This window comes from Puma concolor, chromosome B1 (assembly GCF_028749965.1).
Source record: "Puma concolor isolate L17-30 chromosome B1, mPumCon1.1.hap2, whole genome shotgun sequence".
NCBI lineage: Eukaryota > Metazoa > Chordata > Mammalia > Carnivora > Felidae > Puma > Puma concolor.
Genome location: NC_141670.1, coordinates 35,650,982 through 35,667,172, shown reverse-complemented (window position 1 = coordinate 35,667,172; position 16,191 = coordinate 35,650,982). Strand labels below are relative to the sequence as shown.

General features: G+C 55.9%; 1 protein-coding gene across 1 annotated transcript in view; it reads right to left on the bottom strand.

The window, feature by feature from the left end:
* The window catches only part of BIN3 (bridging integrator 3), a 42,686-nt gene that overhangs the window by 2,333 nt on the left and 24,162 nt on the right, over positions 1 to 16,191 (bottom strand). The window contains exons 3-8 of the mRNA XM_025933043.2: positions 10,523 to 10,563; positions 10,029 to 10,090; positions 6,749 to 6,885; positions 6,152 to 6,192; positions 1,625 to 1,766; positions 1,275 to 1,409 (exon numbers count right to left, since the gene is read on the bottom strand). Of these exons, the coding sequence (XP_025788828.1) occupies positions 1,275 to 1,409; positions 1,625 to 1,766; positions 6,152 to 6,192; positions 6,749 to 6,885; positions 10,029 to 10,090; positions 10,523 to 10,563 (558 nt within the window). The remainder of the gene's footprint in view (positions 1 to 1,274; positions 1,410 to 1,624; positions 1,767 to 6,151; positions 6,193 to 6,748; positions 6,886 to 10,028; positions 10,091 to 10,522; positions 10,564 to 16,191) is intronic.

Here is a 16,191-nt window from a genome sequence, read left to right as displayed (position 1 = left end):
GAATGCTCTGGAGGCAGGTGTGGAAACTCACCACCACCCCCCCCCCCCGCCCCCCTTCACTTGTGCATGTTGGTGCTCTGCCTCATTTCTCCCTAGCGGCCAAAAACATGGTCACTAAGTTCCAGCTCCAACATCAACCCTGCTCGGGGTTCTGAGCACAGGCGTGCAGCTCCATGGGTTTTGGTGTTCTCCAAAGGCTGATAGGCTGGGCAGGTAAGGATCGGGCTTTTCCTTGGGTGCCCTGAGGCCTTTCAGCTTCCTCACCTTGTTGACTGCAAGGAGTGAGTGTGTCCACTAGAGGGCGCCAGACACCCAGGCCAAGCACCGAAGTGGGCAGGAGGGGGCCGAGTCTTTAGCTTTGTCACCGGCTGGGGAACGGTGGGAAAGGTGGCAGGATGCTGAGTGCCTGCAGGAGGCTGATGCGGGGGCCCCACATGGCAGAGACCTCTTGGTTTGGCACCTTAACCTCCTCTCTTTTACAATGGGGAGAACAATCCCTGCGAACGGTTTGAAGAATGGCCGGGGCTGGGGGGCGGGGGGGGGGGGGGTTGCTACGCAGGAGCTACATGCAGCTGGACATTGTGTCCTCAAACCCTCGAGTGGTGGGAGGCCTTAGCCTGCTTCCCACCCTCCAGCTGCCCGGCCCCAGTGCTACCCCGGGCACCTCCATGCACACCTGGCCAGAGGCCGGCCTGCCTTTCTACTGGAAGGTGCCCTGTGGCCTGGCACCCAGGCAGAGGCCTTGAGCATGGCCCTCCCCAGGATGTAGGGAACCCTCCAAGGGTTGCTAGGAGTCAAGAGAGCCTGTGGTCTCCTGCCTAGCGAGGAGGAGCAACTAGAGTGGGGAAGCAGGGGTGTGGGCCTTTGCCCTGCAGGCCTCTGTGCCGGACCTGAGCACACCAGGCAAGAAGAACCTGCCCGTCAAAGTGAGGTGTTGACAGAGTGGCTCTCTTCTTGCCACTGGTGGTACAATGAGAGGAGAGAGAGAACTTGAGGGAAAAGCCATTCAACAAAAAGGGGTCTCATCCTGGGACTGTGATTCACCAAACAGCAACGGAGGAGCCCAGGCGGTAAGTCCAGCAAATGCTCAGAGTCAGACGCAGACGCGGTGCCGGGGGCAGGGTGGCGGCACTGCTGACTTGGCAGAGAACGGCTAAGCCACCCTCCCAGTTGGGAAGTGGGGACGGGCGCAAGGGTGTCTACAAAGCCCAGGACCATCTCCCAGGGGAGCAAGCATTCGCCGTCCGTTGGGGCAGGGTGGGGAGCCGCCTCACCTGCGCTCGGATCAGGGACTCAAAGCTGGGCTGGAAGTAGTCCAGGCGGCTGTTGTAGAACCGCGGCATCTCATCCAGGAGCTGCTTGTTCTTGGCCTCAAAGTCGTCCCGCACAGGCCGAAGCTCTTCTCGGGCCTGAGGGACAAGACACTGGGTGTCATAGCTCTTGGTAGCTTATCCAGAGTGTATGCTGGGGGCACGATGTGTACGTTGGGGGCGGGGGTGGGGTGGGGATCACATCTGGTGTCTTGGTCTCCTAGCCCCCAAAGCTGGTCCCCAGGTGAAGGAGGAACTTGTCACACATCACCCACGGGGCCCGTTGTCCACACCCACCTCTCCCTTCTTGGTACCTGGTGGAGTTTGGCCAGCACTGGCCCCGTCTTCTCCTTCTCCTCGTACTTCTCCACCTTGGCCTGCAATCTTCTGTAGTCCTGCAAGGCCTGCTCCCGCCGCTTCACCGCCATGTTGAGGCTCGGGAAGACACTGCTAAACCTGCCGCACAGTCGGATACAGGCTGTTCTTGGAGCCGCAGCCCAGCAGCTCGGCGTCCATTCAAAAATACATACTGAGTGCCTACTGAGTGCCAGACCCTGTTCTAGGTCTTGGGGATTTCACGTGGGTAAGACAGATGAGGCCGTGGCCCCTGGGGAGCACCCACTGCTGAGAATGCCGTCTGGGGTAAGGCCACAGGAGAGAAGTAGGACTAAGGGTCACTCTACTGATCAGAGTGAGCCACAGGGGCAGGAATGCAAGGAAGCCACTGGCATGGCCACTGCCCCTTCCCCACCCATCTCATATGACCCCGCACATGACAGAGACCTGTCACAGAACATGGGAGAGCTGAAGACTCTTGGGAATAATCTGTCCAACATCTTCCTTTAACACAATCAATGAAATTGAGGCCAGAGAGATGACATGACTTGTCCAGGGTCACAACCAGGATAGTGACTGTCCAGCCAAGAGCTCAAGCATCCCACTTCTCTGGCACCTCCCTGCCACCTCATGGTGTCACTAGCAGTGACAACTGCAGTCAAAACCTAGTCTTGGACTATTTCTATCAGCTGACCGTGAGAAAAGCAGGAACCCTCGGGTTCTGCCACTGAAATGGCTGAACCGTTGAACCAGATGTTTGAGGAAAATGACTCAAGGACATCTTGTTGCCCCACCGGGACTAAAAAGGACCACAGGGAAATGCTGAGGAGTGGGCCACTCACAAAGAGTGGCAGCGGACACTTTTGGCCCCTGTGGGCATCATCTTTGTGATGACTATCATCTTTGACTAGGAAGAGCAATGAGGTCTTGAGACAGACACCGGGCAGGACTGCATCCCAGGCAGAGACGCTGTGTTTCCCTTGATTGGAGTGTCGGAGAAGGCAAGGCAAGCCTGCAAGCAGGTTTTCTGGAACTGGACGGGAAGAGATGGGGGAGCTGCCTGGCGAGCAAAGCCTGCAGGGCAGGAGGCGGCAGGAGGCATCTACCCTGCAGGTCGGGCCCCGCAACTGAGGAAAATGGTGGCACAGTGGTTATTCGGGGTTGAGAGGCACAGAGGGGGCACTTGGGGCCAGAAGACTGGGTTTCTCTAGGAGCAGCCGGGACAACATGCTGTGGGGACCTCCCCTTCCACAATGCTGGGGCCGGAGGTGCCTGTCAGCTCCAGGGCCATCTTTAGGCAGTTCACATGCCACAGGAAGAACAATTTTCCAAGTCTGCCTCTCAAAGAAGCATGATCATGAATTTGGTTTTTAAAAGCCCCAACAAATCACGAGTGCCCGTGACATAAGAGTAATGAAGATTTTTGCCAGAGAACAGAGAACATAAATTTGACCAAAGCACTGAATTCCCCAGCCAAGGCTATAGATACAGGCAGTAGGTTCTGGTCAAACAAAAGCCTTATCCCCAAGAAAGGACACTAAAATGAGTCCTTCTAACTGACTGGGTGACCTAATGGGCTCACTACCTAACTGGAAAGGCTAGAAGTGGGTAAGACATGCCCTTAGACAAATCAGTCATCAAATCGATACTTGAATGACTGATCTGCCAGCAGAGGAGCCTCCTTGCTGCTGTGTGAACTGGGTGTGGGGAGCAGTACCTTCAGGACAAAGGTCCCCTATCCTGGGTAGGTCTGAACAGATAAGACCATGGGCAGGGACCAGCCTCACTGTTTGTGCCTCAGGCGGCAGCTCTGAGGGGGTCTCAGTTGCTAGGCAAGCCCCTCTCCCCGCCTGGGAGGAGTGTGACCAGCAGCTGAGAGGCCTGTGACTCAAGGAAGCAGGTGCAACGGAGCCTGAGAAACCACCACCACCACCACCACCCTCTTGACCCCAACCAGACTACAGGCCACCAGTGGCCACCCTCATTCTCTCATTAGAAGTGGGCTGCTTAGGTGGCCCCAGTGCCTGGGCCTCTGCTGTCCATGCTGCTGGCGGCCTGGGAGGAGTGGGCACGGACAGGACAAGAATGGGGCAGGAAGCAACAGGTGGAGGGTTTCCTCCTATTAGGAGGGATGCATTCTGCGGGTGCCAGGTGGGACGACCACCATGCTGGTGGCTGAGCAGTTCCGGATGCCCTCTGACCCCAGAGCACTCGTCTCTTTGCTCGCCCTCAGTTGTCACCTGGGGTTGATTCCCAGGGCTGGGATCAAAGGCACAGAAACGACAACTAAATGCCATTGCAGGGGTTGGGTTCAGGCCTCCCCTTCCACAGATGGGGAAACAGATTTGGAGGAGCAGGGCGCTGGCCAGGGTCATGGGCTGGCTGGGGGCCAGCTGGGACTGCCCGCCCAGCACTTTCCCCACTCCGCTGCAAAGCGCCCCCTGGGCATTTATGGACCATCCTGGTCTTTCTTCCTGAGAGCACCATCATGGCTTCAACACTGGGTCACAAGCTCCTAAGATCTGTGTTGTGTCCGCCCTCCAGAGAAAGCAGAACAGGGCTGGGCCTACACCACACCCTCGCTGAAGCTCTGCCCAGGTGACTGTCCTAAGGTTCAACCAAACTGCCTCCCCTGGGTAAGCAGTGGGGTGAGGAGGCAGTGAGAGGGAGGAGGGAAAGGGGGAGGGAGAAAGAGGCCGGCTGGGAGGTAGGCTGGGAGCAGCCGGCCCTGGTGGGGAATGCCTGCCATTCCTCAATCTGTGCCCACACAGCCGGGATCTTCCACCCACCAGGAAAGGGAAATTGAAAGCATCCCCATCCGACCATGTGAACACAGCCCAGAGACTGGGGGATTAGAGGCCGAGCCCCCTGGGGGGAGGCTGGGGGCGGCAGGGTGGCCATGTGGTGATGTTCTTCATCAGAGGACAGGAAAGCTGCAGTTTCCTGTTTCCGGTACTGGGGTCCCTGGGAGCTTCTCTCCTGGCAAGAGGCGGCAACAGGCAGTGCCGGTTTTATGTGGTTGGGGGAGATCGCATGTCGGCTACGGGATGGAGAAGCCGGCCGGGTAGGCAAGCAGGCCCGGGGGGCTTAGGCAGAGGTCAGCGGATCTGCTGCGGAGATGGTGCCCGCCTCCTGTGCCACTCACCCACCTTCCTGGCAGGTGGTGGGCTGCTGGGGCGGTGGGAAGCAGCCGGGATTTCTCTCCATTTGGCTCTAGAAGCCAGGCATCAGATTTCAAGGCCGCCTCCTTGGTTGTGAAATCGAGGTTGGAGTCAGTCCCCTAGCTCTCTGAGCTGGTGTCCCCTGCCTAGCTCTGCCAGCCATGGGTGTCTCTGTGGCAGCTCCTGGAACGCCAGGGGCAGGGTCTGCTCTGCCCGTGGTCCTTCCCACCCAACTGCGAACGCTCGGTCCTGTGGACCCGGTCAGAAAGCCACCAGCCACGGAGCCCCTGCTGCCACCTCCCTCCTGAGCCACCAGCCTCCTCGGCACCCAGTTCCTTGTGTGGCCCTGCAACCTGGGCCCGAGCAGGGGGTAGGGGAAGGGGCCCAGGGAAGGAGGGTGGGCCGAGCCTCCAGACAGCCTGGCTCAGAAAGAGCTTTCCCTAACCCCACCCCTCGGACCCGAACAGGGAGTGAAGAGCTCAGTAACCTCAAAGCCAGGGGCTAGAGGACCAAAACCTGCTCTCTTCATCTCCCTCCGGGCCCCGATCCAGGCCTAATGGTAATTAGCAGAGCCTCATTACCCAGGCCTGGTGAGGCAGCTGCCAGGGACCACCACAGAAGAGGTAATAAAGTGCAGCTGCCGGGCTGGAGCGGGAGCCTTTCTAGGTCAGAGTCAGTTTGGGAGAGGCTAGGGGGGCAGATGAAGTGATGTGGAGCTTCAAGGCAATGCTCCTGCCTGTCCCCGCCCCCCGCCAGCCCACCACCTCAGGGGACTGGGGGATAGGCCTGTCTGATGGCTGCCCAGAGCCTGCCTGAGAGAAGATGAGCCTCGCAGAAGAATTTCTGACCCTGTCGGGTCACGAGTTTGGGGACCTTCCCAGGCAGGACCCTGCTGCTGCGCCCTTCCCCATGTGCAGCCACCCCCACATCTCCGAAGCCGGGCGCCGCAGGCAGCTGCTCTCCCGGTGCGGCGGGGAGATGAAAGGCCTTGCTCATCCCCGCTGAGGGCTGGCCAAGCGCTCTGCTCGCTTCATTCAGCAAGCTCTGGGACCTCTGGCTCTCAGCGGGAACAGAGGGAAAGATGGCAAAGTGACCACTGACTAGAGGCTGTCTGCTGGGGCAGACCGCAAGTCACTGAGTGCACTGGGCAGGGCGGGTGCTCTGGGGCCACAGATCACATCGCCAGCGTCCCTGTTGAGTTTCCGGTCAGCTCCCTGGGAGTCTGGGGTTCTAGGCTGCTGGAAATGATATTCGGTCCCCAGTCGGCCAGTTGACCTGCCTTTCCAATAAGCGCCCCCAGCCTAGTTCCCTCAGGCCTGCGGTCCCCAGATGACCACTACTCACTTTTTTAAGGGTTCAATCACGGTCTTTTGGATCTGGTTCACCTGTTGAAAGAAAGACCCAATGAATCAAGACCAAGGGGAAGTCAGACTCTTCCTAAAAGGGGAGGATCTACGTTCCTGAGAAAGGGGACAGTCAGGGCTGTCCTGAGAGCCCTGGGTGGGGACGAGATGGGGCGGGGGCACCCCTGACTCCGCAGCTGGAGCCAGGCGGAGAGGACGATGATGGCCAGGACGTCGAGGGCAGCAGGGAGTACTGTTCTTGTTCCAGGTCTGTTCTCCTCCCGCCAGCACCGTCTGCAGGCTGCTGACAGCCGTGCTCAGGGGGCAGGCTGGGTGGGCAGCTGCAGGATGTGTGAGGGGCTCCGGGTGAGCAGAGCTGCCCTGCCTCCCTCGGGGTCTCACAGTGAGCGATATGAGCTCGTGGGAGTCACGGGCAGCACAGGGTGCCGAAGCAGGTCCAGGAACGAGCTCACGGGACTCGTGACACACGGGTGTCAGAGCACTGAGGGCGTCGGAAGACCGAGCCCTGGGAGGACTCTGCACGGGCGCTCCACCCAGGCAGAAGCCACGGGAAGGGGGAGAGCAAGACCCCAGCTACCTTCTCCTGGTTGAAGGCGTCCATCCGCTTCATGGCTGTGTCCAGGGCTGTCACCATGTTCAGGAAGTCCTGGTCTTGCTCGCAGAGGGGATTGGAGAGCAAGTCCAAGGATATCTTCACAGCAGATTTGGATAAGGCTGTAAGAAGTCAAAGCTCGGTGAACCTATGAAGGGACAGGCTTCAAGGTCTTGTCCTTAGGACGCTGTCCTTCCTCAGTCCAGCGGCCATACCCTGACCGCCACCCCGGCCACAGGCCAGAAAAGCTACAGAGTACCACAAGCTGAAAGTCACCGGTCCTTACTGGATGGTGTTCGCTCCTGACCATCTGAGGCTGCTCTGGGTAGTTCTTCGGAGCACCTTTACCTTTGGCAATGACTTCATTTCCCAAACTCTGGGTTTTAACAGAATCCTTTGGGCGGGAAGCTGTAAAAAATACCTATTTTCTAGCTCTAAAGAGTCTATCTCAGTAAGTCTGTAATCCAGAAACATGTATCTTAAAGAAACTCTCCAGGTGGTTTGGGCATGAAGCTTGGTTTGGGACCCTCTCACGAACGAGAGTAAGAGTGTGCCCCACGAGAACTGGCAAACATACCATAAAGGCTAGAAATCAAGATGGCAGGCTGTGTGGGCTGCATGGTTTCTGCTGCAACTACTCAACTCTGCCACAGACAGTACCTAAAGAATGGGTGTGGCTTTGTTCCAATGGCCCTTTATTGACAAAATGAGGCCAGATTTGGTGTGGCTAGGCAACCCCTGGTTTCAATGACATACACTCAGAAACTTGTTTTCCCCTGAGCCTCTGGAGCTGGTACAGACCCTACCGAGCAAGCACGGCCCCTTCCCAGTCTCTTCCTGCCCCTGTAGACTTTTGTTTGCACGTAATGGAGACTGAAAGACTTGTACTTTAGACCAAAAACTCCAAAGCTGCTGACAGGTTTCCATCCTGCCTCTGCAGGGTTCCCGTGCCCCCACTGTTTTATCCAGGGCTCATACAACGCAGGAGACATTTCAGGTAGTGTATTTTGGCCCTGTTTTACAGATGAGGAGGGTGAGGCTCCAAAGAGGTTATAACTCCCTCAAGGTCAAACAGCTCCAAGTGCCGAGCCAGGACTAGACCCTGGGCACCCGCCTCGCCGCCCACTCCTCTCCTGGTGATCCGCCTGGAGACAGCTGTGGGCAGGCCCCACAAGGCTCTGCTGCGGTATCTGCTTATGTTGTTAAAGGTCTTCTCTGGTACCATTTCCCCACAGATGGAGGCCACTGCCCTGCTGTAGCCTTGTTCACATGTTTCTACACCATGTTTGACAGAGGATATGGGGATATGGGGAGCCTGGAAATCAGAGGGCAGCAGCTCCAAGGCAGGATGGAGATCTATTGGCAGCTTTGGGGTTCTCAGTCCAAGTTTTCGGGTCTCCATTATTTGCAAACAAACAAAAAAATTCTAGAGGGGCAGGCAGAGAGACTGGTGAAGGGGCATGCTTGCTCCATAGTGTCTGTACCAGTTTGAGGGTTTCAGGAGAAAAGTTTTTGAATGTATTCCTCACTACTTTATGCCACTGAATTTAAGATGGTAACACACCATTAATGTATAGCCATTGAGAAAGAAAAACTATGCTGCGAATTATGTTACGGTGTGTTGATTTCTGAGATGTTAAAAGTGAAACAATGTCTTTGAATCAATGAAATGAGGTCCACTCCAGTTAACCAGAGATGTGCCCCTGCCTTGCCATATGAAGAGCGCGTTGGCCCCACGTGCCTACTCCTTGGCCCCAAGGGCCTACTTCTCTGTTTCCGGTGGGAGAAACGGAAGCCTAGCGGGTCCCTCTCCACTCAGGCTCCTCCATATGCCAGCAGAGAAGCCCACAGTGGATGACTGGCTCACGCAGCGCCCTGTCCTGGGCCTCCCTCTAATCTGGTAGCCTGCTGCAGTCACCCAGCAAACAGGCACAGTATGGGAGAAGCCTGGAAATATATACTTCCCAGAAATGTTGAGGCAGTGGAGCTAAGAACCCTCTTTCAAATCTGTGCAGTGACTTTGTAGGCTTAGGAGCAAACATCATGTGTAACTGGACTGGATCATGAAATGGTCACACACAGTATAATTAAAGGATAGAAACTTGGGACAAAACTGGAAACGTTTTTGAAAAATTTCTTCCACTACTTTTTAATACTTGAGGAAAAAAATCCTGAAAAGGTAGGGCAGGGGAGACTTCCTTCCCAATTTTCCTTTTCTTTCCTAAAGCCTCACACTTCAGGCCTCTGCCTCTGTCTTTGTTCGAACCATCTGAAATCAATTAACAGTGTGGAATCCCGCTGGGAGTCCTCACTGGCCTATGTGAGTGAGTGAGTGCCGCAGGGCAGGGCCATAGAGCCTCCACTCTCAGGGACTGGGAGGGTGTGGCCAGCCCAGCACCAATTGGGAGGCTGGTGGTCTTTGAACCTTAAAGAGAATGCGGGTCTCCAACGCCACATGGGTCTCTGGAACCCTGATGCCACCTCAAAATATAAGGGTCGACAAAGACCTAACAGGGACTGGCGGTGCACAGATGATCTTGTTTGGAAACACAGAATGGGATTTTAGATCTTGTCCAGGCAGTTGATTTCCCTCAATTGTCTGGGGCAGTGGTTCTCAAAATGGGGTCCCCGGGCCAGCTGCCTCAGCACTGCCTGGGGGTGGGCTGGACAATCTGCCTCGTGGCGGGCCTTCCAGTGACCCTGATGCACTGACTGTGACTGCTTCAGGAGGGCTTTCTCTGCCCAGATTCTAGTTCTCACTGGGGGCGGACGAGGCCAGGAACCCTGGGCCCCAGGGGTCCCCCATTTATTTTGATTTCTTGTGGGGAAAACCATGCTCTCCACTTCATGGATCCCTGACGTTCCACAGCTTCCAAAGCTGCCCACTCTGAAAACGCAACCTTCCCTTCATCTGTGCTCTGACAGTGCAGTCTATCTGGAGAAGTACCAAAGAAAGGAAGCAATAGGTCACAGCTTCTCCTGTACTGGAAAGGCAGTGGCGAACGATAAATATGCCACCCAGGGAACCTGGAACTATCCACAAAACAAATAACAGATGGGCTCCGTAATCAGACCCTTGGCTCGCTGCACACGTAGTCTGGAGATGCCAGGGACAGTCGTGTTCAGACCCACCCATGTCCTCTGGATGAGCGGTGACATGAGCATCTGTGCACAGACCACAGGAGCCAGCCCCGACGTGACGGAGGGGCAGAGGTCCACCCGTGACCCGGCCAGGCCCGGCCCAGCTCTGGACTATGCCACCTACCCAGATCAGCATCGGTGCCCTTCTTCATGTCCTTCTGCAGCCTCCTGGTCTGCTCCTCCAGCCTGCAAGGCAGGGGCACAGCCTTAGGCACCTGGCATCGTCAGCTTGCTTCAGCCCCCTTCCTTCCCATCTACCTGAGTGAAGCCCAGCCTGATGCCCTGGAAGGCCTGCCAGGAGAGGGGGCCCCTGCTCCATGGGGAGTTTTCCCACCGACTGAAGGGCTGCTACCGGCTCTGCATGAGGCCAAGCACCCAAAGGCTATGAGTTAACGACTGTCACATAGCCATCAACTGGGGGAGAATTTCTGGCAGGCTGTGAACTGAGCTGCCCTCTGCTCCCGCGGCACTTACGGGACAGACGAGCGGCCCACTAATGGAGGTGCCGGAAGGGGCAGTGCGGGAACTGAGACCTGGTGGAAGGCTCCTGCCCTTCCCCCCCTCGCCCCCCCCCCCCCACTCCCCCCAGCCTCCATCCTTCTGGGCTTTGACACTCACTGCTGGAGTTTTCCATACTCCCTTTCAAAATCTCTCTCCACCTGTAACCAAAGAGATAACTCAATCATCGGAGAAATGACAACACGCTGGAAAAAATCTGCCAGCCTACTGAAACTCCCTCTCCACCCTCCCCCCAGCTGCAGAAAACAACACGGTTCAGTTCATACAAGCTCCAGCAGATCGTTAACGACACAGTATCCCTGTGTTCCCAAATTAATTAAGTGTTTGATTTAGGGCACAAGACTCCCCTCCCAGATGGGCCAGCCAGGCAAGTAGCAGCGGATTGTGGCTCTGTTCCTCTACCACAGGGAGCCAGGCGCTGGGCTGCGTTCCCTCTCTCCTCACCCCTCCCATCGCGAGGCAGGTGAGGTGCTCGGAATGTGAATGTGACTGAGACTCGCAGGGGGGGAAGCAGGCGGGTCCCCTCCTACTCCTGGCCCTGGTTTCCTCACAGGGCTTACCAACTGTGAGGTTCAGGGTGGACCAAGAAACGTCCTGTCTGCACGCTCTGTGTGCTGGAATGTACCGAGCACAAATACTATTGCTACTGACCGGCAAGGCTCTCTTAAAATTCTTGATAAGTAACCAGATTTCCCCGATGCCAGCAAGACTGACATCAGATGGGTGTAAGTCTTGATCCCAATTCTGCCACCTGCATGTCAGGTGAAGCCAAGAAAGTCACTTGCACGTCCAGTGCCTGAATTTCTCCATCCGTCAAACGGGGCCCTGGCAATGGCCTCTCAGGAGAGTGGCCTGTGAGGGATATGACACCTGAGAGCTGAGAGGAGGGGACCGAGGCCTGTCCTGGTTCCCTTCTGCAGAGGCAGCAAGAGCTCCCTGGCCGGCGTGCTGAGCCTCTGGGCTGAGGCGCTCAATTAAGAGCAGCTAACATGCACGGGGTGCTCGCCGCATGCTTCTGTGAACGGCTTCTCCCCCACAACTGCAGAGGCAGGTGTACTTGTGGCCCTCACTGCACCAAGGAGCTCCCTAGGACAGAGGGGACGTATGCTGCACCAGCTCACACGACTAGTGAGTGGCAGGGCTAGGATCTGGACATAGGCAGCCTGGCTCCAAGGCGTGTGCTCTTAACAAGCATTCTACCAAAAAGGGGAAAGCCCCTTTTTGCTTTGAAGTAAAAGCATGATGAATTAAAGCCACGACCCAAGAAAGGTGCCTTCTTGGCTGCTCCCCGAGATGCCTTCCAGTGAGAGCCCTAAACCCTGGTCCTCACTCTCACAGCAGGCTGAAGGTCACGGAGCCCAAAGCTGTGGAAAGTGTCAAGGCCCCATTGTTCTTTGCTAGCGCACCCTTCCGTCACAGTGCCCCATGAAGGAGCATTCTGAAAGCCCATGTGCATTTAGGTAAACTCAACACAGTCACAGAACAGCAAAACATTATTCAGGCCGATTATTTCATGTTACAAACACAGAGGACGAAGCCCAGAGATGGGGAGTGATTTATATAAGGACTCAGGGCTAGTCAGAGGCAAACCAAGGCTAGAATTCAGACTCCTAGTTCAGCACCGGCCCCCTTTTTAAAATGACGTTCAATAACCTCACAAACATTTATTGAGCACCTATTAAGTGCAACGCAATCTGCCAGGTGAGAGAGATGCTCTGGTGAATAAACAGATGTGGGTCCTGGCAGGGGAGATAAAACAAATACACCTCTAACCTAAACCATGGACAGCCCCGTGGAGGATGGGGGCTAGAGAATGGCATGGAGAGCCTACTTAGCTAAGGTCCCGGGGCACAACCACATGTCGCCCTTGCATGGACACACCTCACGTTCCTCAACTGAAATGTAAAATTTAGAAGCAGGAACACAGGGTCTTTCCTTTTACTTTCTGACCCCAGCACCTGGGGTCTGACACAAAGTCGTGAAGTAAAATTCACCATCGGTTTCCCCCACCCTACAGTCTTTGCCCTCTTTTCAACAGACCCCCTGTTTTTCCATCCAGGAACCCAATGTTTTCATCATCACCTTCCTATGATCCATCAAAAGCTGCTCTTAAGAGGAAGCTCAAACTTCGCTCCCACTAAAGCGTATGTTCCGGAAAAAAGCTTAAAGTGCTACCTGTCCCAGGGGATGTGTAGCTGGGCAGGAATCAAAGTCTCAGCCAAAGGCCGGAAGAGCGTCTGGCGCGATGCAGGCGGGAGATTTGCTCTGGGGTAGCGAGGCCTCGCCTGGGCCCAGCAAGCCCGCGCTGGGACGGTCCAGCCCTTTCTCCACCAACACCGTCGAGGAAGGTGGGGGACAGGAACGAGCAGAGACGGATGACAGGTGGACTCTGATACCAGCTGTGCAGTATTAAAAACACTACCTAACATTTTGAGTCTCACGTACTTTTCTAGATGAATGGGATAACTCCATTCGGCCTTCCCCTGGGAAGATTTTCAGTGGCTGCCAAGGAAATGGGGTAGCAGTGTCCGTCTTGTTGGCTTGTTTAGAGGATCACCGAACAGTCTGTGTAGAGCACAGAGCTCGGTGCCTGGCCTGTGGATAGGGTTTCCTTGTTCTTCTCCCATGCACTGGGGTGCTGGGGGTGCCCAGAGAAGTCTGGGGGTGCAGACTGGTCTGTGGCCCTTTGGCAAAGCACGGGGTCAGTTGATAGCTGGGATGAACGCTGATTTGGGCTAAGCCAGGATCCTGTGCCCGGGGGTTACACCTGGGCCTCCCTTAACTGGACATATCACCCCTCTTATTTTGTAGGATGTGACGGCTAAGCAGAGTCTTTACGTATTAAAAGTATTCTTTTCCAAAAAGACGAAGTCAAGGATGTCCTGGTCAGACTCCAGCTTTTCTAAAGATGAAGAACATGCAGTGGGTGCTCCCAGAGGGAGGCGGGCGCAGAGAGCTCCGGCCTTGGCTCCTGGCACTCTCTTTTGCAATCCCCAAGTGTGCTGGTGCGTGTGTGGGATGTCAGAGAGCACCTGGTCCCCCTGGCTGGGAATGCTTGGACTTGCACAGAGAGCGAGCGACTGCGGGTTTCCAACTGGGCTGGAACATTCTGGTTGGGGAGCCGCTTGAGGTCTTACCCCGGCAGCTGAGAAGTATGTCAGGGTGGAGTTCGATCCTTCTGCTGCTGCTCACGGCCACGTGAGAGCCTGAGATGTTCATGAACGTGTCCCCCTTCTGCCTCTGGCAGCCAGGTGTGGGTTGCTCTCAAGATCGCTCTCCTCCCTTGGGGAAAGATCCGAGGCAACACCACCAGGATTCTGGCCCCTCGGATAATGGATAAGGGAATAAGGAGACACACTGGAGTCCTAGTGCAAGGTATCTCCATTCCGAGGGAAACAGCCAAACACGGAAGATCTGAACATCTCTGAATGCTTGATGCTTTTGCCAAAAAGGCGATTAGCCCCCAGTCAACAATGCAAGTGCAAACACATGTGCACGGCTGTCAGCGGGTCAGGGCGGGCCGGGCCGGGCGGCGAGGTTAGCGAAGGGGGAATGAGCACCAGACGGCCCGCTGCTCTGGGCATTTGCAAAGGCTCAAGGTGGAGGGGTGAGACTGTGCTGCTCAGCGCTCTACCCCCCGCGCCTAGGGTCAGGCTGGCATGGAGCAGGAGTCAGTATTCGTTAAATGAATGAGTGGGCTGAGGTCTCACCCAAACGGACGCTCGGGGTGAAGTGAAGAAGGATACCGGCAGGCAGGGCTCCGGCTCTAGCCCCGGAGCTAAGCCGTGTCGGATCAGAGCTGAGGCAGAGGGCACACTGGGTGATCTCGGAAGCCCCCTCTTGGAGGGGTGCTAGGGGCGGAAAGCAGCCTCCCTTTGGTGGATCATGTGTTACCACATGATCAAATGAGGCTGAGAGGCTCTCCACTTTGCAATTGGAGACTGTCCTCAAGTGGGGGCTCCGTGTGGCAGGATGCTCCCCTGCCCCGACGCTGTGGCATGCCTGCCTAGCTCGGAGTCTAAGAGTGTGCTTTCCTTCGTGTGCGAGACCCAGGGTGACCCCTGCTTCCAAGAGCTCTTCCCTCCTCAAAGGTTACGGACGGGGAAGCGGCTGCTTTTTGCCATGCCAAGATGCTCCGGCTACCTTATGGGACTGGTGGGGCAGGAGGGGTGTAAGCAGAGGGTGAGGAGGGTTCGGACTGGGAGGTGGGCGAGCTTTTGTCCCTCCGCCTCCATCCAGTGGCCAGCCCCTGCAGAGAACATGCCATTCCCTCGCCAGAGCCTTGACAACAATGGAATTCGTGTTAATAACCTGGGTGCAGAAGAACAGTGAGAGCAAACACACAATGCTTTCTTTGTGTCTGACAGTTGGGTACCTTGAGCCAAAAACCTCCTGAAACTCCCTGAAGATAACGTGAGCGTTTCTTCCCATGACGGGGGCGCCATGACTTCCAGGCAGCAGGCAGCCACATCTGCGCCTCTGACGGTGCCTGGGCAAGAACGGTAGCGCGTCACCACTGTCTGGGGGCAGCTGCCGGAGGCGCTGAGACGGCTGCCTGGGCTCGGCCTATGATGGGGGCCCGGAGGGGCTTGTGCGGCAGAGAACGAGATTGAAGAGGCAGGCTCTCGCTCCCTATACTTCGGTGCCTCTGGGGAGTTGAGGGAGCAAGTAACTCTCTTCCAAAGCCTAAGTCGGCTTTGATTCCTTGTGAGAGATCAAAGGCCCGGCCTACCATTTCCTTGTAGTAGGGGATCCGGCTGCTTGGAACAGGCTGAGTCCTCGGTGGTTTCTAAAGAGTCAAATCAACTATCTTCCCACAAGGTAGTTAATATTTATTGAGGGCTCATCATGTGCTAGACACTGTGTTAAGTGGTTCATACACATGACCTCATGTACACAAGACTCATACTATATCAGTGGCATAGGTACTAAGATCCTCACTTACGAAGGAGGAAACCAACGCTCAGAGACAGTAAAGGGCCTTGCTCAAGGTCACATACAGCATGTGGCGGAGCCGGTGGGAATCCAGGCAGGAAACCTACCCCATCTGGCTTCTTAACCACTGCTTGGTGCCCAGTCTGACTGGGGGAGCAGATTCCAGAAGTCAGAGGACCGCAGTTCCATCCCAAACAAGATTGACGTGAGGAGGGGAAGAGGGAAGCCACGGGCCCATCTGTGGGCTTGTCTGTAGGGCCGTCCATAGGTGCTGGGATTGTCCATTTGTCCCTCCTCTGGGGAGTCCTTGCCACTCCTCAGATTAAAAGACCCAGAGATCTTTCCGTCAACAAACTGGCAAAGAAGCTAGAAACTGAATTCTAACCTATACTTTTCTGTAGAGAACAACGGCTATCTCTATAGAGGTAAGGGTGTTGGGAGGGTTTTCTGTTTGCCTGTTTGTTTTTTGGTAGTGAGCGCTGGGAATAAAAGACCCTTCTCAAAACCACTTCCCTTTCAGATCTGCCCTGGATTAAACTCTGGAGACACAAAGCCACACCTTCCCACTTCCTGTAGCCGGCTAGAGCCCAACATTTGCACGCCCAGATTCTTTGCGCTTCAGCTGAGAGCCTCCACAGATGGTCAGCCTCTGCATGGGAGGTAAACTCTCAGTCTGTCCTCGGCCTGCCTTCACTTGAAAGAGAAACGCAGCCCATTTCCTTTTAAGTGGCCTGCCTTTGGATTTTCCAAAGACTGAGCCATTGGTCAGATGTGTGCTGAACTTCCCTTCCTGCCAAAATGAAGCAGGAGCTTTCCTGTAGTCCTGAGTTCTG